This window comes from Chaetodon trifascialis, chromosome 12 (assembly GCF_039877785.1).
Source record: "Chaetodon trifascialis isolate fChaTrf1 chromosome 12, fChaTrf1.hap1, whole genome shotgun sequence".
NCBI lineage: Eukaryota > Metazoa > Chordata > Actinopteri > Chaetodontiformes > Chaetodontidae > Chaetodon > Chaetodon trifascialis.
In genome coordinates, this window is record NC_092067.1 from 4,962,447 (window position 1) to 4,984,768 (window position 22,322).

A 22,322-nucleotide genomic window follows, 5' to 3' on the forward strand; every position below is an offset into this window, starting at 1 on the left:
GAAAGTGGTCTGACTTTGTGCTGTCACACTGCAGCAGTGCTGGGCTGTTAAACAGTAATCTGAGGGAGAAAGGAAAGGAGGTCCGTACTCAGGCAAATTGCTCTACTCATGGCGCAAAAACCAGCCACCTGTCCAAATGGAGAGAATCTCAATCTATATTACAATCTCCCTGTTTCACTCTCCTCATTTATATGCAATAGATTTCAGGCAGTCCTGAAGAATACATCTGAGATCAGTGAATAGTATGGGGGCATTCTCAGTGTCACCTCTATATCATCCTGCTTCAGAGGGACACTCCTGTATAGATTACGTCTGTACTGCCGCAGAATGAGCTGCATAACATGTAACCTGCCTGTGTCTCTTTCTCCGTCTGATTTGGCAGATTAATGGCTTCCGTAACGTACGTCATTCATCAGTAATTCATCTTTTCAGTAGGTTCTATACGTAGGCAGATACATGAATCCAAAAATAGACTGACCAAAGCAGGAAGGAGGCGGTATTAGTTTTATACCTGCTTATCCAACATTAATACACTTCACTCCTGTGTGGTGGTTGGACATCATAAAACTGACCACTGTGGGATATTCTGACTGTGTTTCACAGTGCATTAATTCACTGGCTCATCTAGTTAGTGCTGCTTCACAATGCGTGGGAGAGTTGTGTCAGTGAATCCCCATTATATGGATTTTATAGAGGACTGCTCAGGATATAAATGTTACTGTGTGTCTGAACAGCATTTCTTTTATCAGCTGTGTAGTCACAGAGGTCTCGTTTGCTCACTACAGATGTATGGAATCTGTTACCTATGGAGCCATTTTAATAGAATCGTTTATGATTCAGTACTTTATGAAAATTACTCCCAAATAATAACTGAACTGTGTTATTTTGAAAATAAAATAAAAATGAATGAAAAATGATTTCATTATCTTAAGTTAATTCACTTAACGTTACGTAATGTTAAGCGTTAAAGGGAACACACACTGGTGGCAAGTGATGCGCTTTAAAACATTTGCAGCTGCTGTTTTCTATATGAGCCACAGCAGCGGTGTCTTGGCCCACTCCTTTGTCATCGTTACTGTTCCGGCTACACATGGAAGCAAATAAGGGTCATTAATATCTTGAGCTTGTGGTATTACCAAATAATTTCTCAGCCTGCAGTTGTTTATCACTTTTTGCGCCCATGCAAAAAAAAAAAATGGTACACACTTATCTGAATGTGTGGATTCGTTTGTGAATGTGTAACTGTGTTTTGCAGCTGTGGGAATATTTTGTGCATGTTTGGAAAGATTTTGTGCACACAGGTATAATTTGTACATGCACAAAAAGTTGTTGTAGCTGTAGAAATATTTTGTGGGTGAGGAATTATAATTTTTGCAGGATTATTTTGAACAGAAGTTTCACAAAGTCTGATAGCAGTGGACGCACAAATGTCTCATCTGTGCACGTGACACTGAAGCATACAAGCTACGAGTTACAAGCATGAATTTTGACGATGTTTTTAGCCAATTAGCATGTTGCCCACACATGCTAATTGGCTAGTCTGCTCAGCTAATTGGCTAGTTTTGTAAGATCAGGGTAAAAGCTCGTAGCCTGCAGCTAATGTCACATACACAGATGGGACATTTGTGTGTCCACCTCTCAGACTTTGTGAAACCTCACTATTCAAAATATTCTTGTACAAATTTTAATTCCACATCCACAAAATATTTCTACAGCTACAAAAGTTTATACACATTATTTGGTTTTTCGTTATTTTCGTTTATTTTTTAATTTGCAAAATTGCGAAATTGGAAACACCATTTCACAAGCTTAAAATATTAACGAGGTTTATTTGCTTCCATAGTTACATGGGACACCTTTTTCTGTCGTGGCATGTCGCCCTGAGATAATGAGGTATTTATTTCAGGAAGACATTTCATTGAGACAAGGAGATAATTAAGTTATGATGAGGAAGATCAACAAGTAATCGAAATTATGAATTTGAATTTGGTATTAATTGTCTCACTTGTGTTATAATACTGTCATCTTTAAAGGCATCAGGATCAGCAATGTACTGACCAAAGCTGCACTGGACATGTTTTTACATTATCTGTATCCACTTTGCGTGTTTGTGGATCACTGTAGTTGTTACTAATCATTCTGTACTTTGCAGCAGCATCTGTTTAGAAAATGCTACAGAAATCCTACAGCTACAGAAATTATACAAGTTCTAAAATAACTGTTATCTAAACAGAGCAGAGACCTGTCAGAGGAAGAACAAAAAGAGCCTCAAAGAGCATAAAAATTCCAAAACGAAAGTCAGATTCCCTTTTACTGTGAAAAGATGATGCTGATTTCAATTGTACCGACATTTTTCTAACCGCTGAAAGCCACTGCGACAGCATCACCAGATGTTGCAACATTTGTCTTAATCTGCTGGCTTAGTGGATCTAATCTAATCTTTAAGTTTTATTCTGGAAGTGCTGAGTGTGAGATCGCTGCAGATATATGTTGCACAACCTGGTTGTCGTGTTTGTGATTCATCATTTCACTGCTGTCTGGAGTATCAAACAGCATGTTAAAACCAAGTCAAGAGAAAATAGTCCTCATTACTCTCCATCAAGAGCGGAGCACCAAAGCCGGGTGTACAAATGATCAAATCCTTCTAGGTGGTGTAACTACAGATGTTTGATGTGGAGACGGAGTGCTTTCAGAGTGTGGTATTCTGTCCAGGGTGTGTGTTACTCACTGTAGGAGCAGCCGTACACCTCTACTCTGAGGCCCATCCAGCCACTGGGGTTCCAGTCGCGAGGGACAAAACGCAGGAAACGTGTCCTCACTGGGTGGGACAACTTGTTCTGGACAACGGCCTCCGAATTCATATTCCCGACAAATCTCTGCAGGGGCACAGAGGGACAAACACTGTGGTTATGGTGGCAGCATGAAAGTGATGTGAAGCAAGTGACCAAGGCTGCACTGAGAAACAACAAATGGCCTCAGATAGTAAGCGAGTAGTAATATTTTTTTCACCAGGGAGTAGAACAGTCTGTTTTTTTTTTAGCTGAACACTTGAAATATAAGCAGAATAAAAATCTAAATCCTTGAACAGCACAGACAAAAGCAAAGTGCTGACAAAGCAAAGCCAAGGGCAATGTCTTCTTCCTATCCTTGAACATACTACTTGATGTAAAGTGATAAGAATCATTGTGTGGTGTAGAAATATGAGAATATCCGTTCAAACAGGTCCATGTGAGGAAAAATCACCACTGAGGCAGCCAGGGGCAGAATAAGGCCTCTCATATTGTGTTTTCACCCTGCAGAGCTAAAAACAAAGACCTCGGAGGACAGCGGTGAGATGGCATTGCTCTCTTTCTTTTCCACCCCTCCTTTGCTTTCAGTTTGCGCCAGACAAAGCCAGGGGACATAAACAAGAGAGAGAGGGGGGGAGATGGAGACAGAAAGGAGACAAACAACCTCTCCTCTTAAATGACTGATTACCAGCTTCTTCATAACAAATTCTAGGCAGGTGACATATCAAATCAATAAGTAATCGTACTATAAAGAACTGAAAATATAGATCAGTGACAGTGGAGCTCCGGGGTTTTGTGAATAGTTCAACACAGACAGGCCAATAATTCAACTTTCCACAACAACAGGAACACAATGACCACCGGCACAAATGACGGCCCAGTGCTTTTAGGACGCCGCAAAGCAGACGTGGTGTTGAATGCATCAGGATGCTGCCTCTTGGTAGATAATCAAGGCAACTGTGCAACTGTTAAGGTTGTTATTGTGATTTATGCCACCGCTTTCCCATTTTGAGCCGTTTCCTGAGTGGAGCCTTGTGGCTGAATCTTAACTCACGCACAAGCCAGGCTTATTTACACATGCAGAGTAATTCACGTCTGCACAGGAGGGATTAACAAATGGCACTGGGGCTTAAACATTTGGTCAAAGCAAATGTATTACTTTAGCACTGCAAACAGCTTTTAGACCAAATGAAATAAAAGAACCACTTTGGCCAAGACACGCGTATTTCACAACACTTGAGTTTTCTAAATGCTTTCAGCCAAAAAATCTAATGCATTCACTCGTGTTTTATTGGGAATCAGGCTGATGAAAACTTGCCGCTGTGCTTGTCATACACGGCTCTTGCCATGACCTTATTATTTTCAGGCTTTTGTATGAGACACACTGCAGTAGAAGACTATTTGATTGCTCTGCATTAAAAAGCTGTAAATCCCCTGAAATGCGATTTCAAATTCTCAGCATTATTTTATAACATATTCATATAAAATGTTCATGACTAGAGTGGCAACAATCAAAATTAATATTCAACATAAAGCTCAGCTTAGTCATAATTTGTTGGTGAAAAACTTGGCTGATCTCCTCCATCAGGACTGTGCGGGTGTGGTTGGTCTGGTCTGACTGACACTGCTGGCAACATAAGCAAACAAGCCACTGTCATGCAGTGTGATTCAAAAGCTGCTGAACTCTGATTGGTTTATGGAAATAAATGCAACAATGACAAGAACAGGAATACAAAAATCTCTCTGGTGAAACAACCAAACTGTGTTGCACATAGTAAGAAAGTGATCGGAGGAGGGAAAACAGGGAAAACACAGCTTCTTCCCTCAGGTCAGAATCTATACACACACACACACACACACACACACACACACACACACACACACACACACACACACACACACATATATATGTTCAGTGTATATGCAGGTATATGTTTGTAATACAAACCCTGAAACTCTGCCTCTTAATTTTTTCAGAATTATTAACCCCGTCTTTCCACTTGACTCTCAGTTGAACGTCTGGAAAATCTAATGAACCCAATTAACTCTGACACAGGCTGCAGTGCTGCCATCCTAACTATCCATTAGCTAACAAAACCCAGACACATCATAATGAGTCATTAGTATTCAAGAGCAATACCAACACCGCTGAGGCTGTCCTGAGCTATGACGTATGTTTTTTTTCCACTTTGGAAAAACTTGCTACTGAACATCCTGTGTGTTCCAGCTGGGAGATGAAGTAAAGTCTCTGAGTAAAAGCCTGAGGGTACAGAAGATTTTCCAGAGGTCCAGAGGACTGAGTTCAGTCCTTATCCACATAAACAGTCCTAACCCCACAGTGACTTCATTATTTCTATTTATGTTTCTGTCACTGTGTAACAGTCTCTCTCCTCATTCATTAAGACTCTTTACTCTTCCTCTCCAGTGATGAGCTCCCTTGAGTCAGTTTTCCTTTCTGTTGCGTACAGCGGAGGCACATAGGTTTATTTTAATCAGTTCACTGGGGGATAAATCCTGCTGCCAGCGATGAAGACGATAGAATATGTCCAAAAAGGTCACTGGGCAGTTAAACAGCCTACGGGAACTCACAGTGAAGAGACAGCTACGGGGGCATGACCTTGCCATGAGTGAAAATACTCCAGCAATCCCTGATCACCAGTCAGTCAGCGAGAAGTCCTCACACCAGATTCAACAAGGCCTTTACTGTTTCTTCAATATCTTATTCAACAGAGGGTCTTAAATATTTCTGTTCAACAGAAAATCTCTACTTTACCTAATGAGTTCAATTTTGGGTTCAGTGAGATGAAGGAATTTTGTACTGTCAAGGTTTTTCTCCAATGTAAAACAAGAGTCTGCAGCCATGCTAGCAGCCCTGTGAGGCTGTATTTGTGCACAATGAAGCTTTGAGCTAAATGTTAACATCAACATGGCAGCTGTCACAACTGCTGTCCAGGGTGCTGATTCTGAGCCGTGCTGGGTATTCCATGACATTCGCACCAGTGGCTCAGTCCTGCGAGCTGAGAGGAAGAGCCTGCAGTCTGCCTGTTTTCACCTGTTCATCACGCAACATGCAGACTTATTTAGTTAGCTTGGCTTTTCTGCTAACAGCTTTTTTGTTTCTGTGTTGACTTCAGCAAAGAAACAGAGATTTTCTTATGTCTGAAATTACAGGTGGTGTGTTTTCTGCACTTGGGTGCTGTTCGATTCCTGGACAGCATTACAGGTGTCATTTTCACACAGTCTGGACAGAGATATTCCAGTAACAGACACACATCGCCACCCCTTGAAGAAATGAAAACAGGAGCAGAAAATTACTCTGATGAAACACAAACATATTTGAATCCTTGTTATATCCCCATCTACCTGAAGAGTTTACAACCATGAAAATCAGCGTTTAAATTTCCCCCTTAAGGATCGATTCACAGGCGAATTCGAAAAGAGATTTTCAAATAAGGCTTGCTTCTCAAGGATAATGAAGGTAACGTCAACCCGATGCATTCCTTGCACAGACGTAAGTTATTTTCATTATAATTAGCTTATTATGAGCTTGTAGATGAGTGTCTTCCTGTTGTTTCACACGCTCCTCTTGTGAAACAGGCTTTTTCTCAGAGCAGACTGTTTGCAGGTACACTGATGTCAATTTGGTTGTTACTGAGGTAAGAAAAAACAAACAAGCAAGTGAATCATTGCAGAGACAAAGTTAAACAAAAGGAGAACCTGCATAAACTTTTAAATGTTTGCACCAGAAGAAAAGGTTGGATGGATTTTTGTTTTACTAAATGTCAAAGTCTATACGTGATTTTATTTACATTTTCAGCGTCTTTACTTGTTTTTGAGTGCTTTAATACCAGCTGGTGGAGCTTAAGAATGAAGATGTTCCTGCCCTCTAATGGATGCAGAGCAAGATATGTCCATAAATACTGTCCAGCATGCCAAAAAATTTTTATTTGGATATCAGTGCTCCTCACAGGGAGGCTGCAATTGATTTTGGTGATTCTTTGACTTCTCTCGAATCATTATCAGGTAGAATTAAACAACATTTCTAAAACCGTATAGTGTATGCCCGGCTTCATTGATCATGTATGTATGTGTGTGTGTGTGTGTGTGTGTGTGTGTTTATTTATTTATTTATTACTAGAAGGATTTTCAATACCATTCATCCTAAAACCTTGCAGTACTTGGAGATGCCAGAAGGATGGTCGATCTTTAGCTCAGCTTGGTACAGAGCTAATTCTTCTATGGATCTGATTTGGCTCGGCATTAGCTCAGAGTGGCTGAGCTATAGCTAGCAGCCATATCAACAGCTGCTGCTCTCTCATTAGTCCCCCTGAGTTCAGTTTCTGGCAGCGAGCCGTTACCTTTGAGCTTCACTTGTTAAAATGCCAGACGGATGTGAGTTACTATCAGCAAGGTCTTGGTGAAAGCGTTAGTCAGTCAGCTTGGGTGTAAGTTTCATTAGAGATTGCAGACTAATTGGCTGCCATTCTTCCTGCAACATCTTTAAGTCTGAGCTCCCATCAACACCAAAAAAGAATGGGGAGGCATGTGGTTTAAATTGTCTCTGTGAGTGTGAGTGTGCATTTAATACACATGAGTAAATATAAAGCCCAGTTTTGATGCATGGCAATTTTCAGAGGACGATGTCTGTTTTGACTGCTGTGATACATCACTGTGTGCGACGGGTGAGTGCCACATGCATTTCATCATTTGAAATAACACAATTTACTCTATTTCCCTATCTGATGGGTCACTTACAAAGCATGATAGCTGCAGGTCACATTGGTAATATCCATACATAATGTTTGCTCTTCTCACTGCACAGCAGCTCCATTTCCCTTTTCAGACATAACTACTGCATGAGGACTGACAGTGTGTGGAAGGGGCTGCAGCTCTTTATTATGATATTTCAACAAGTCCATCACGGGATAACACATAAAGAGAACATTTCAGTAAACTTCACTCTGTAAATATTTCAGCGTATTTGTATAACTGTGCATATCTATGTATTTTTTGGCACTAATTAATGTCCCTTGTTTACATAAATAAATGCAATCTTTTGCCAGATGGTACATAAAATCCTATTCAGTATCTGGTCTGAGCCATCAGCTGACTGAGCCGCTTCTTAAGGCCCCACGCTCATTAGGGGCCCCAAAAATGGGCAATTTACATAGATGAAAACCTGTGCTCATAGTGCTGAGTAGTGCTTGTTGTTATATTGCAACCTTCCATTTTAAAGAAGGAAATATTTGCACATTTTAAAGTAATTAAAGACATAAAAAAATGCTTGTCGGCATGGTAGTTTTCTAAAAAGAAGCAAACATTCCTCAAGCAGAGGTGAAAAAAGTGGATTGTTGGGACTATTTTCAGTCCTGGATTAATCCCCATTAAGTCTTAGTGACAGGAACATATTATTGAACACAGCACGTATTTACAGATTCAGCGTCATGATGTTTTATTCCATCCTTAACTTTACATTCCGGTAGATAATGTGATGAAGGACGGTAAATAATTAAAAACAACACTAGACATAATGTTCACCTCCACATTTCTGTGCTCTTTAAATTTCAACCACAATGCAAAAAAAAGACCACTTTGCAGCAGTGGTCAGCTACACACTGTGTTAATTGGACTGCCAGGCAGAAAAAGTCCCAGAAAAACAATTTAACATCTTGGAGCAGCCCTTGACATAACTGGGGCAAACACAATAAAGAATTAATGACATGTGCCAACATAAGGCTATTTTCTTAGACCCTGAGTCCTTGTACAGGCTGACATAACAAGTTGTGACATCACATGGAGGACCAAAAAACAGTCTAATGATGCCTTGACACCAGACACTTCCCACACCTTGAAATGTGTCAGAAAAAGTGAGAGGATGTGTTATCTCACCCTGACCTGCAACATCATCAATAGATAGAACGGAGCATGAGGAGTGGATGAAATCTCATGTAACAGAGAGGCCAAATGTAAATGAGCTGAGCATGAACACAAAAATCCTGCACAAAAGCATATGAATGCAGCAGGGTTACAGCCTTACGCAGCAGCCAAAAAATCTCCATTCTGTTTGGTTGTAAGTATTATAAAGCAACTCACTGATGAATTCGAACTCATCCAGAAAGCTGATCAAATGAAACATCCGTGTGGTGACTCACCCCGACGCCATCCTCATGCCTATACTGTTTCCAGGCCCGGCCCGTGTCGCTGTAGAGCAGCAGGTAACTGCTGACCCAGTCCCAGCTGTCATATCGTCCCTGTGTGGCCACAGCCGTCACCTCCATCTGCTCCCTGAGGTCCACCTGGAGCCAGGGCTCTTGATCGGTCACCATGGGAGACCAGCCTCCTGCTCCTGAAGGAGGGCAGAGACATACAGTCAGAAGATCCACGGAGCAGCGATGCTGGTGATTAACAGTGGATTGCTGTGGGTTATGCTCTGTTGCCACTGGGCTCTGATAGCAAAAATGTAGAAAGTCCTGATGTGTACACAGAGAGTGTTTGTGTATGAGAGGCTTCAAGGTGAGGTTGCACTGCAGGCGCCACAGTGGAGGTCCTCGGTTATTGGCAAATAGCTGATTCATTTTGGAATGTGTACAGCCTCGCTTGACAACTTATAGACAGCAGAATCCTTGTAGCTCAACAAGCCAGCCTCCTTTCCACACTGTACTCCACAATATTGAGTGTGACTGTCGTGGGTCTTTTGGAAAACTGATACCTGAAACTGTCTTACTTACTGTAAGACAGTTACCTGCAGGCCCGCTGGTAATATGTGAGTAACGTTTCTAACCATCAAAACAAACAAAGGAGAATGTTGCTAGCGTTCATTCACTGTAGCTCTAATTAGATTTTGATGGGACACATGACGTATGTTCAAAGCTCACGGGAGCTGTTAAATGCTATTTATTCAACAGCAGCTTCCTTTTCCCAAAGAGGCTCTACGTATCAGAGGAGTAACTGAGACTAAGGAGGCAAGAGGTGATGACAAGACAGTTTACTGTGTCCCAGTGCATTTACAATCAAATCAAAGCAATCAGACTCTTCCCTTTTCCTTACAACTGATTTGATATTTGAAGTAGATACAGTACATTTGCTGTTGCTGTTGTTTTCTTTTAATAATCTTTACAAATGTACATAATTATACACATATATTGCACATTGTTGTTTTTCTATTCTGTACACTGAATACTTTTTATTTTTTTATTTTGACCTCTTCACTGTGCTTGCTCCTTGTAATACTTGTTGGCTGTAACGACTAAGTTTCTCCAGTGTGGGATCAATAAAGTCTTTATCTTATCTTATCTTGCTCATGCCCAGATGACACCTGGAATGGGTACAAGAGGGGCCAGTGCCCTGTTATTCAATGGAAGCCAGGTCTTCCTGTTAGCCAGGACTTGTAACTTTTATAAAACTATTAAGTAGCTTTCTTTGCCATGTAGCAGTCACTGTAATTGTATAACAATATTTTATTTCACTCTACCAGTAATTACATCTCTTTTTCATCTCTTCAAGATGAAGACATGATGCTCCTCTGAAGTCCTCATAACTCTTTGCTCCTCTTTGTCATTTTCTTCAAAATCAACCTATATAATCATTATAAAAATGGTTAATATGAGCATTTTGTGGTCCACTGTGGGCACAGCATGTGGATGGTAACGTGTATCCGAAGCATGTAGAAATATTGAACCCATGCAATACCATCCTCCCTTTTACTCACCATCTCTTCTGTTGAGCTTGGCGTTGTAAGCAGCATAACTGACGGAGGACTGAGAGGAGCTCTGAAAGGATGAATGGGGTAACGTGGATACCAGAGGACCATTGCAATTATCTGTGAAAGAAAAACAATTCAGATAATTCAGAGGCAATGAAAAAATTAAAAAGCATGTGTTTTTAAATATTGTTGCATGTAATTCATATTTGTGTTTCACAAGCAAATCTGACTATCCGGAGAACGGTTCTGAAGAGGTTTCACTGACTGCCATGCTTGGATTTATTCATCTGACATAAATAATAGAAAATGCATCCTTGAGTAGTAAAACATGTTGGTTCAAAGTGCATTTTTACCTGTCAGTGGTTGAGTTTTAAAGCAAGAAGTAGGAAAAATATCAGGGCCGCCTCACTTATCCAGTTCTCAGATACCTCAAACAGTCTATTAACCCATGCGGTGACCCTTGAAAATAGCACAGAAAATGCTATGGCTCCTTTTGTGTGCATGGGTGTTCTTTTTAATCCCACAGTGTGAGATTACATCACGTCCAACAGGCGGGAACAGATTAAGAGTCCAGTGATCTAAACCTGTCAGTCTCATCTTCCTCTGATCCACCCTGTTTGCCACAAGAAGAGCAGCGAGTCACACAACAACAGCCTCTCCGCCGTTTCACTTGACTGCAGAGCTGCATTAAGGCCCGTATCTGGCAACATAATGAAAACTGGCACCAGCCTGATTACAATTATCCCTGTACTCTCTCCATCAGTATGCAGTTCACTCCGTTGAGTGCGAGAGGCTTTTTGTTTTTGGATGCCATTCTACTTCAAGTTCAGATGGATTCTGAGCACATCTGGAGTGGCAATTGGCCATCCATCTGGTAGACAAGAGCACAGCAGAACTGACAGCATGATCTCGTTCTCCTTTTAGGCGTCCCACCGAATTCTGACTGACCTGATTTGACTGCTCTCAGATCGCTTGCCAAGAGATTTCTCTAATCCTGATTTCAAGTGTGACTAAAGTGGATCAAGCTGTTTTGTCCAAGACTCAAATTATGGCTGAGCTGCAATGCAGTTGCAGATGTTCATCGGGGAAATGAGAACAGTGGCATGCCATCTTAACACTCCACTACTAGAACTGGGGTTATTATGCAAGCACAGCACTCTTAATCTATCAAAAGTCTTCAAGATCCTACTTTTGATTCTGAAAGGATAAATGTCACGCTTCCAATCTCCTCTTCCATCTGCATCCATCCTGCAGGATGCATCTCTGGCTGAAGAGCTGACAAAACCCCACTGATGCTAGGTTTCACCTCAAAAGCCTGGGCAAGCACATTCAATCCAGCTTCTGTGTGACCATTTGCAACCATATGAGAGCATATAAGACCTGGACAGATTAGAAAAGCTGAAACAAACCAACATCGCTTTGAAAGTATAGCACATAAAACAACAAGTTCTCAAATGGACAGGATCTGAGGTGCTGATGGAGTGCAGCGAAAGTTTCTCCACGCGCAAAATGTGTCTTATAGACCATGTTGTTGTTTACAGACTTGGTCTTGAGCCAAATGCCTGGCTGTCAGTCAAAAAGACTTATGGATGGAAGATTTGTCTGCAAAGCTGCTCCTTGGCCTGTGGGATAACTGAAAATCCTCTGAAGCTGACTTACGATCTCTATACAAGGCTCAGGGGCTTGAATCTTCCAGCCAAAAGAACCCAGATGTGCATCTGAACGCATGGACATAAACACATGCACACAACTGCCAGCAGAGAGGGACACAATCTCTCTTGAAATCATAAATGCGTACTGCTATGGAGCAAGAGCTTTCAGCTTCAGTCACAGAAGGGCTAGGATGACCAACAGCAGGCCAGCGCAGAAGTGTCATGTTGACACTCGTGGGTTGTCAGCGCACCAGAGGTTATCACTGGCTGTGTTTGCGATAAAAATAATGGATGGAAAAGAGCAGTGCCTGCACACTCACTCCAAGCTGCACATTTAGTGAGGTTAAACTTAACCTGACATAGTTTTGACTCAAATCAAAATGCTGTCAAACACACTTGCAGTTTAAAGTGAGTGTTTCTGCATCCCATATGAAACAAAATCAAGAGTGCTTATGCTGATTGGTTCCTATTGATGGCATGACTCCTTGAATATGGCGAACATCCATACAGTGCTCTAAAAAGGTACAGCAATTTCCTGAAACAGCTGGGTGCCTTTGCAAAAGTTATTCAAACAAGACGATGTATTTCTTTGGGACTATTTTCAGCAGTGGATTAATACTTATTTGGTGCTGTAGTGAGCATTTACAGCACTGGGTATTGGATGTGGGATCAACTAAAATTAACTACAGTGCCTTCATTTACCATAATGAAGGAACATATTCTGGTGCAGCGCATTGATGTAGTTTTTTTTTGGACAACAATAGAGCTCTATAGCACAGAGGAGTAAGTTGCACTGCATCAGGCTTGTTTACAAAGACAATAATTATTAGTCGGATCTATCTTTGTTGGCTTGATGTTTTTTCATAAGATTTGTTGACAAGAAGAAAACATAGACTATTGTCAGCCTCATCCTTTAATGCTCTTTGTCAATATCCTCGCACGACTTACTGTCCTTTCATTTAATAAATAGATTTCCTCTTCTTAACCATTCACTACCACACACACACACACACACACACACACACACACACACACACACACACACACACACACACTTTGATTCAGTGTGAGCGTTCACTCTGCTCTTTGGCCAGTTAGATGTTCATCACTTATTAAAGTCACTCATCAAAATCAGAATGGGTCTCATATGGAATGAAAAACATCTCACTTCAATACAAATAATCTTTTGAAATGAAGGAAGGCCATCAGACATCTGAAAAGTGAAAGGGAAATACTGTTTATCTAAAGGTTTCACGTTGAGTCAGGAGAACATCAGATCTTTGAAACTACTCACTCATCCTCTTCGATGCCACTATACATTGGAGAGTTTGATTTGCATTGACTGAAGCCATGCTGTACATATACAGTATGCCTTTTTCCAATTCTCTCCTCTGCTCATTAGCAAGCCCATCTTAACCTGAGTGCAAAATAGATGCTCCTCCACAAAGAAATCAAACCCAATTATCACAACAAAGTGCCATTTGTAGCACACATGGGATGGATATTTTAAGCTCTCGCTGCAGAAGCATAATCGCACCTGAAGATGACTACACGTCCCGACCAAATAAACTTGGCTCACCAGATATGAGGAAGCCTGAGTTTCCTTGGATATCAAGTCTCAGGAAATGCGCAAACAGTTGAATATGGAAAAAAATGCCAAAGGGATTTCCTAAAAATAGAACCTGCAATAGAGACAGGGTAGAGCTGGCTTCTCAGTCTGACCTGATCCTCTTCTCTGGGTGGATCAAACCCATGTGATTAAAGTTACAGCTGCAAAATGTGAATGCAACTCACATACATACAAACGCACAGCTCAGAGACACTCTGATTTGTCACAGACATCTGAGTTCTGTCTATCTATCCATGTCTTTCACTTGTAAAGTTTTTGCATTTCTACTTTTAGTAGAAATAGACACACGTATCTATGTGCAGTGTTAAAGTGCTTGTTTAATGCTGCATGCACAGTGTGAGAAGTAACACTACCGCAGGTCCTTCATTCCAGCGGCTGTCAGACTGTTTAATGCCAGCATCACTTCATGTAACACTGTGTTAATGCTGTTTTACATCAACATCACAATCAGCACTGCTCCCTTATGTATGCCAACATTTTCTACTATCCATTATATCAGTATGTTGTGTAACATTACATATTTTTACTGTGCTGTATATTTTTTACAGTCACTATTTATTTTTACTGTTAAACAGTGCAGTATTTTACTATTCATATCATACTCAAGTGCAAATCAAATTTTTCCACTGTGAAAGTGAGCCATTGTTCACAAGGCTATATTTTTATACTCTTTTATATTTAATCTACATAGTCTGTAGAGTTGATTTTATTTTGTATTTTTGTATTTTACATTTTTTATTTATACCTCTTCTTTTTATTCTTGCTGTCTTATCGTAATCTTATCTTAATGAAAACAGATTTGACAGTTTTTCTCTGATGCTTTGGTCCATTTCTCAAATCATTCTTCACACTAAGTGCACCTCTAACAGCACCACACAGTTGATTACCTGTGATAAATCATCTCTCAAAGGTTAATATTTATGTTATTAAAATGTATTTACGTACATGTCAGTGCCATCAGAAGGACAATTCTTTTTTACACACAACAGTGAACTCTGTCAAGCATTTCCTGAGTATGGCAAAGGTTTAGATGACAATGACTGGAAAAGCACAAGGCTGCACTCTTTCTGTATAGTATATATCAATTTCAGCAGCTCAAAGTTACACATTACTGTATGTGAGAGACTCTTTACTGTACTGGAGTTTGCTGTCAGACTATGACACTGCGATACAGAAGGAAAAAGTCTGTTTTACAGTACTGTGAAGCACCAAGGAAAAAAGCAGAAATATAAAGATAATAAACACCCCGTAGCCAGAAGTGCACATGCAGCGCCGTACAGGAATTACAGTGCAGTCTTTCTGCACCTCTTGACATTCCTGCCTGTCAGGCCACAGATTCTTATTCACGTCACAACAGATATCTTTCCTTTCAATGCAACATGGAGAGCATCTTTTGGAACGTCTTATCCAGCCTCTTGTCAGATACTGTAACTCTGCATTGTGCTCTGTCTATAAATGCTTGCCAGTTGAAGGTTCATGAGATGCAAGCGTGAGCTATTTTAGATGTGTGGCTGATCATTGGATGATGTAATTCTTCACACATTCGCCCTCGTTAGCGAAAGTCAAGATTCACCCGTGAAGAATTCATCGATTCAGGGCACATATACAGTGTAATAGAAATGTACAGAAAACATGCTTGACAGATTATGACAGCTGGTTTAACCATTTTGCATGAAATGACTTCTGCTACATGTTTTAGGGGACAAGACTACTCAATGAGGAATCAGTATAATACATTTTGATCAATGTGATATAAGCAACTGATAATGTGGCAAACAGCAGAAAATTGCACATAATCATTTGTATTAGTGTACTAAAGCATTTGTAATTTGTTCAAAAGAGTGAAAAATTGCTTCTATGATGTGCACAAGTAACAAGATCATGCAGAGCTTGAAGGAGAGCTTGAATCAAGAATTTTAATTCTGATCTGAAGAATGTACCAAAGCGACTGAGAAAAACTGTGCTTTTTTGTCTTAATATTCTTACAAAATGTAAATAATTTGGTTACTTTTATTAAATATTCCACAAAGCACAGTAAAGCCTAAAGTAAAGAAAATGAAATTTAAATTGTGAATAACTCAAATGGATTTCTCAAAGCCTCCATGTGTCCTTGCACATAAAGTCCTCAATTACTGAAGAGCTGAAAAGCAGTTTTCATCCTCTAAAAGCAGCCGGTGTTATGTTTATGCTCCATGACTAAGGCTGCAAATATTTTTTCAATTAGCATAACAATCATTTATTTATTCTTACAGTGGTTCTCAAGATGAGAGGCAGCTCCCCTGGGGGTGGGGGAGGGGGCATCGAGCCACTGCAGGGGTGTGTGTGGATGACCAGGATTTCTATACAGTGGTGTGAAAAAGTGTTTCCCCCCTTCCTGATTTCTTTTTTTTTTTTTTTTTTCATGTTTCAGATCATCAAACCATTAAATATTAGACAAAGATTACACAAGTAAACATGAAATCCAGTTTGTAAATGAAGGTGTTTATTATTAAGGGGAAAAAAATCCAAACCTCCATGGCCCTGTGTGAAAAAGTGATTGTGCCCCCCCTGTTAAAACATAAATTAACTGTGGTTAAAAGCTGAGTTCAATTTCTCTAGCCACACCCAGGCCTGATGCCTGATGCCACACCTGTTCTTAACCAAGAAATCACTTACATAGGACGTGCCTGACAAAGTGAAGTAGACCAAAAGAACCTCAAAAGCTAGACATCATGCTGCGATCCAAAGAAACTCAGGAACAAATGAAAAACAAAGTAACTGAGATCTATCAGTCTAGAAAAGGTTATGAAGCCATTTCTCAAGCTTTGGGACTCCAGTGAACCACAATGACAGCCATTATCCACACATGGCGAAAACATGGTACAGTGGTGAACCTTCCCAGGAGTGGTCGGCTGACCAAAATTACCACAGGGGCGCAGCGATGACTCATCCAAGAAGTCACAAAAGACCCACACAACAACATCCAAAGAACTGCAGGCCTCACTTGCCTCAGTCAGTGTTTGTGACTCCATTATAAGAAAGAGACTGGGCAAAAATGGCCTGCGGGCAGAGTTCCAAGACGAAAACCACTGCTGAGCAAAAAGAACACAAAGCCTCGTCTCAGTTTTGTCAGAAAACACCATGATGATCCTGAAGACTTTTGGCAAAATACTCTGTGGACTGACGAGACAGAAGTTGAACTTTTTGGAAGGTGTGCGTCTCGTTACATCTGGCGTAAAAAGAACACAGCATTTGATAAAAAGAATATTATACCAACAGTCAAACATGGTGGTGGCAGTGTGATGGTCTGGGGCTGTTTTGCTGCTTCAGGACCTGGAAGACTTGCTGTGGTAAACGGAACCATGAATTCTCCTGTCCACCAAAAAAAACCTGAAGGAGAATGTCCAACCATCTGCTCGTGACCTCAAGCTCAAGCGCACTTGGGTTATGCAACAGGACAACGGCCCAAAACACACCAGCAAGTCCACCTCTGAATGGTTTAATTGGAGTGGCCTAGTCAAAGTCCTGACCTGAATCAGATTGAGATGCTGTGGCATGACCTTAAAAAGGTTGTTCATGCTCGCAAACCCTCCAATGTGGCTGAATTACAACAATTACGTAAAGATGAGTGGGCCAAAATTCCATCACAGCACTGTAACATTGGCAGTTCACATTGGCAGTAATTGCAAACGCTTGATTGCAGTTGTTGCTGCTAAGGGTGGCCCAACCATGTAATTAGGCATTTAGGGGGCAATCTCTTTTTCACACAGGGCCATGTAGGTTGGGATTTTTTTCCCCTTTAATAAAAAACACCTTCATTTAGAACCTGCATTTTGTGTTTACTTGTGTTGTCTTTGTCTAATATTTAAATTTGTTTGATGATTTGAAAAATCAAAGTGTGACAAATAGCTTGCTGATGCTTACTTGCTGACCGTTATTTCATTAAAACTCAACCTGGATCCTCTCCTATTAGTTGTTTCCCCGTCATTGCTAATGACTGATACAAACTGTGGGGTGGCAACTTTTCTCACCTTCTGCAGGGGGAACACCAGAGAAAGTTTGAGAACTATTGCATGACACAATGGTCCAATAAGAGCAATTCATCCAGTTGTGCATGGTCACCGTTCATACATAGCACAATAAAAGTAAAAGCAAAAATCCAACAATTACCCAAACTCAAAATAAAGGATCACGATAAAACAGAGAAAACAAAAACAAAACCATCAAACGAGCATTAGACATAATGTGCAACACAGCAATATGGGTGACTTCAGTTCGAAGTTAGCACAGCCAATATTTTCAAATAGCTCCATTTTTCTGACATACAGTCCACCAAAACCTTAATTCACAAAGCCATGAGATGAAAGACTGTTTGTATTGTTTTGCTTGATAAATGAGTTAAGCGATTTATCAAAGTTGTCATCTATTAATGTTCCGTGAGCGATTATAGTGACTAATGTGTCAGCAACACAGGGTAAAGTCTACAGGCCAGAAAGAGGTTATTAAAAGTAAGAAATGAGTTACTCAACCATTCTTCACCTGTGGAGTGGTTTCAACCATTACTCCACTGATATGCACGAGCTAAGCACTGTTATGCTAATGGTTTGCTTTTATTCTGTCATAACATAAGCAACCAATGTCAAAATATGTGTTATGTTCTGCTATGGGGCCATAAAACACTTCCAAACCATACATATAGCACCTTTATAGCGGTGATAAACCCCACAAGAGCAACGGCAGTCTGTTGGAGGGTGCGTAAGTTCAGTCAACACAGACCACAGAGTCAATAATATCAAAGGGTACAGCGATAGTATCTGGTAACAGAGTGGCCTCAGACCTCTGTGTGGTATTGATAAAGCTTCATATGATACCTTGCATGGACTAACAGGCTGGGGGGCTCAGTGACCTCTGCTCAGCGATAGCCTGAGTAGAGCCGAGGTATCGGTTGACAATTAGTCCCAAACGCTGGCTGAATTCAAGGAAGCACACATCAATACAAATGATTGAGAAACACAGCCTGGTTTACTGTAGCACTTCATTTCTCTGAACACTGCATATACTCTAAAGGGACCTATAAGCATTTACAGGCAGCCTGTGAGATGTTTTACTGGGCTATCGACAGCTTTAGTGATTATACACATCTCATCTACCAAACATTAATTATTCAACCCTCATTCAGGAATGTAGTGAAACAGGATTTGTGTTGATTTTCTGTAGGATTGCTGGGAGAGAGAGAGATTTTTTTTTTTCAACCAGACACGTGTGTGTGTATATATATGTGTGTGTGTATGTATGTATATATGTGTGTGTGTATATACACATATACATACATATGTGTGTGTGGTTGTGTGTGTGTGTATATATATATAAGCATCATTTAGCTTCAAGTAAAATGAACCTATATTGATTCAGTAGGCTTAATTCAGCTGAGACAAGAGGAAAACGTCTTTGTAGAAAGTGGTTCTCATGGAGTGGCATGCTTTCGTAAGCAGCAGTTTTGTCTTCAGTAAATGCTTCATGGGGGTTCAGGGAGTTTCACACCAGTGCAAGAAGTTGATTGATTTTTGCCCTTATGGCTTTACATCGCATTGTGTACGTGACAGTGGTGGTGCATGAGCAGTCACTCAAGACAAGATGCATTTAGAGATATGATGCCTGTGTCACTGTGCTGGCCTCAGTGTCTGATTTGAGGTATTTACTGGTTGAAAGCTGCTAGAGCAGGCTGAAAAAAGGCTGGAATACACCACAACAACACGCAGGAAAACCAAGAATATCAACTGCTGGTTGCTGACAAATGGCAAGTCTAATTAAATGACAAAATTTGTTGTTTTTCCATGCACTCCAGAATGGCTGGATGTCTTTAGTCTCATTGAAAAACATCCTAAAGCGGTCAATTCCTGATGGCCAATGTCTAAATAGTGAACAGAAAATATACTGAACCGAAAACTAGATTGATTTCTAATCTGTTAGACCAAAGCACCGTCCACAGGCTTCAGTTTTTATGTTTTCTGTACAGCATGTAATACTCTGACTGGAGACACTGCTGCACATATTTTAAAGGTGACTGTTTTTGGCTTTTGCTGACATGAAGTGAAACACTGCATCCTGGTTCTGTGAGTGCAGCTTCCCTTTCTTTAACTCGGCATATTGCTGTGTACCAGCCCCTTCAGATAATTTGTTTCAGTTCCCCGTGAACGCATCAGAATCAATATCGAATCACATGAAGGCCTGTGTCTAATTCACGGGTAATCATACAATGCAATTACATGAAATAATAAACTGTGCCAAGAATGTGAAATGTTTTATATCTATCCTTTTTAAAGTTTGGAGTCTGAATGCTCAAAAAATATCCTTTTTTTTGGTTTCATTTTTCATCACTGTAACCGTCTCTTACTGATTATTGCATCAATCTTATTGGTACAGTCAATACTGAGTGGGTGTTGATAATCCTTTCAAACCATCTGCCAGTAACACTGAAAATAAATAGAGGACAAAACTTACAGACTCCATGGCTATTTGAAGCATATTCATTGCACTCTGTAGACTGGGTGCTGCTGCAGCATCACTGTATGACCAACACAGCTGCAAATGGAAAGGCCTCCACTGGCGCCACATTTATCACAATAGATTTTTTCTGTTCCTGAGGGACCGGGCAGAAATTATTTCTCTAAATAGTCTCATATCATGTGTCCATTGTGTTTTCTTCTTTCTCATTACAATCAAAAAACATTTTGTTCTGTGCACTGAATCTGCAGGGCACTGCGGTGGAACAGCGTCTTTGTACCATCAGCTTTCTGAAGACTGAATTCTGAGCGTAGAAACCCACAAACAGCATGCCACTTAACCACTTCTACATCCAATACAGGGAGCCAATATAATCATGAATATTGCGACATGATATAAATGTTTCCTCTGTCAAAGATTGTGCCATATTATAGTATAATACTGTAAACAATGCTGGAAATCAGTCAGTTCTATTTGATTTTGTAAGACTATTGCATCAAAGTAAATTATCACTTTAATTTCAGCTGTTTAATTAATTTACACAATTTGCTAAAAAGACATTCATGCCTGGTTATTTTATTCATAAAAATAATTCAAAATAAATGTTCCAGAAAATGTATTATATGAAGATAAACATTGTGTTGTAAAAACACTAATGCCACACTGATTGTAGTGCAGAAGTAAATGAATTTACCACCAACATTTCAAGCACTCAAATAATGAGTAAAAGACCTAAACAACAGTGTGAAGACAGCAGCATCTGCCTATGCCTCATTTCCACACCACACAGCCAAATAACTCAATAGAAATGCGTCAGAGGATACAAAATGCTTTGAAAAGATGAAATAAAAAGTGTTAAAGTCTCTTCATTTCATGTCTCTGTAGAGCTGCATCAGGCACAGACCATGCAGAGAGCTTTGAAATGCTGTCTTTACTCAATTTAACTGTATAAACATAGCCCTCTGCAGCAGTGCTCTTTATTCAATATGAAGCCGTTCTGATGGAGGCTAATTGGGGTGAAAATGTAATCTTGTTGGTTTTTCACAAGTTTTCACAAGTAATCTGTCCAGAACCAAAAAAAACATTTGAACGCAGGCCATCTAAAAGTAAAAGATGGTAGGGTGCACTCGTGTATTGTTAGCAAATTGCCAATTTGTGAAACAACTGTGTTCCAGTTATTTCTGAAAGTGGTTCTCTTTCCTGAAGCTTTAAGGGTTTCATGATAACTGGCAGGTGATTTGTTGTTAGTTTTGTTTCCATACCATATTTAGTTTTCTCCTAGTTAGTATGAAAATGCTGCCACTACTTTTTTTTCCAGTTTTTCAGAGATGACATAAAAATTGATGTGAATAAGACATAAAACTAAACTCTAAAAGCAGTCAGAGTGACACCCAAATTCAGCCGACACGTCACACATATCAAACAAAACTTTTGCATGCTTTGTAGGAATAGTTCACCTTCCTGTTGGATCAGAATAGCGGAGAGCAACCTCGTCATGTAATCATACTGTGCTATTTCTGGATCTATTGTCTCTACGTTGCATCATGTGTTCATGTGGTGTAATGTCAATTGTATCACATTGTGAAGCCAGTCTGGATGTGTACACTGCACATTCCTTTCAGTTGGTTTTGTCTGAGAAGAAACGTAATGTATGTTTAAACATGAGGAAAAGTGCCTGCGTTGTCACATCGCAGTGTTCTGCCTCATTTACCTTTTGATAAATTCATCAGGCCTTGAATATGTACAGCAGTAGGTGTTCCTTGAGCGCCTGCTTCACATTCATTAGCTGAGCGAATCTGCAGGTGCATCTTCTCTATCACGCACGCACACACAAACACACACCAGCCGTCATCTCTGCCAGCCCTGCACCGGCACGTTCTAGGTGCTTCAGATGGGAAATAATTAGTTGTGAAGTATCTACTCGCTGAGCTAACTTGAAGCATGAAATTTTAAGTTAATATATGTGTGAGGCTCTTCGCCACATCGGAAACCGATTCTAGCTTATTAAAGATGGATGCATGGTGCAGCGGTCTCCACCTGCTGCGAGGGAATCACTGAGAACGTAG

General features: G+C 40.3%; 1 protein-coding gene across 1 annotated transcript in view; it reads right to left on the bottom strand.

Moving 5' to 3' along the window:
- The window catches only part of cntnap5a (contactin associated protein family member 5a), an 80,748-nt gene that overhangs the window by 53,658 nt on the left and 4,768 nt on the right, over nt 1-22,322 (bottom strand). The window contains exons 2-4 of the mRNA XM_070975718.1: nt 10,498-10,608; nt 8,942-9,135; nt 2,729-2,876 (exon numbers count right to left, since the gene is read on the bottom strand). Coding sequence (XP_070831819.1) covers nt 2,729-2,876; nt 8,942-9,135; nt 10,498-10,608 — 453 coding nt within the window. The remainder of the gene's footprint in view (nt 1-2,728; nt 2,877-8,941; nt 9,136-10,497; nt 10,609-22,322) is intronic.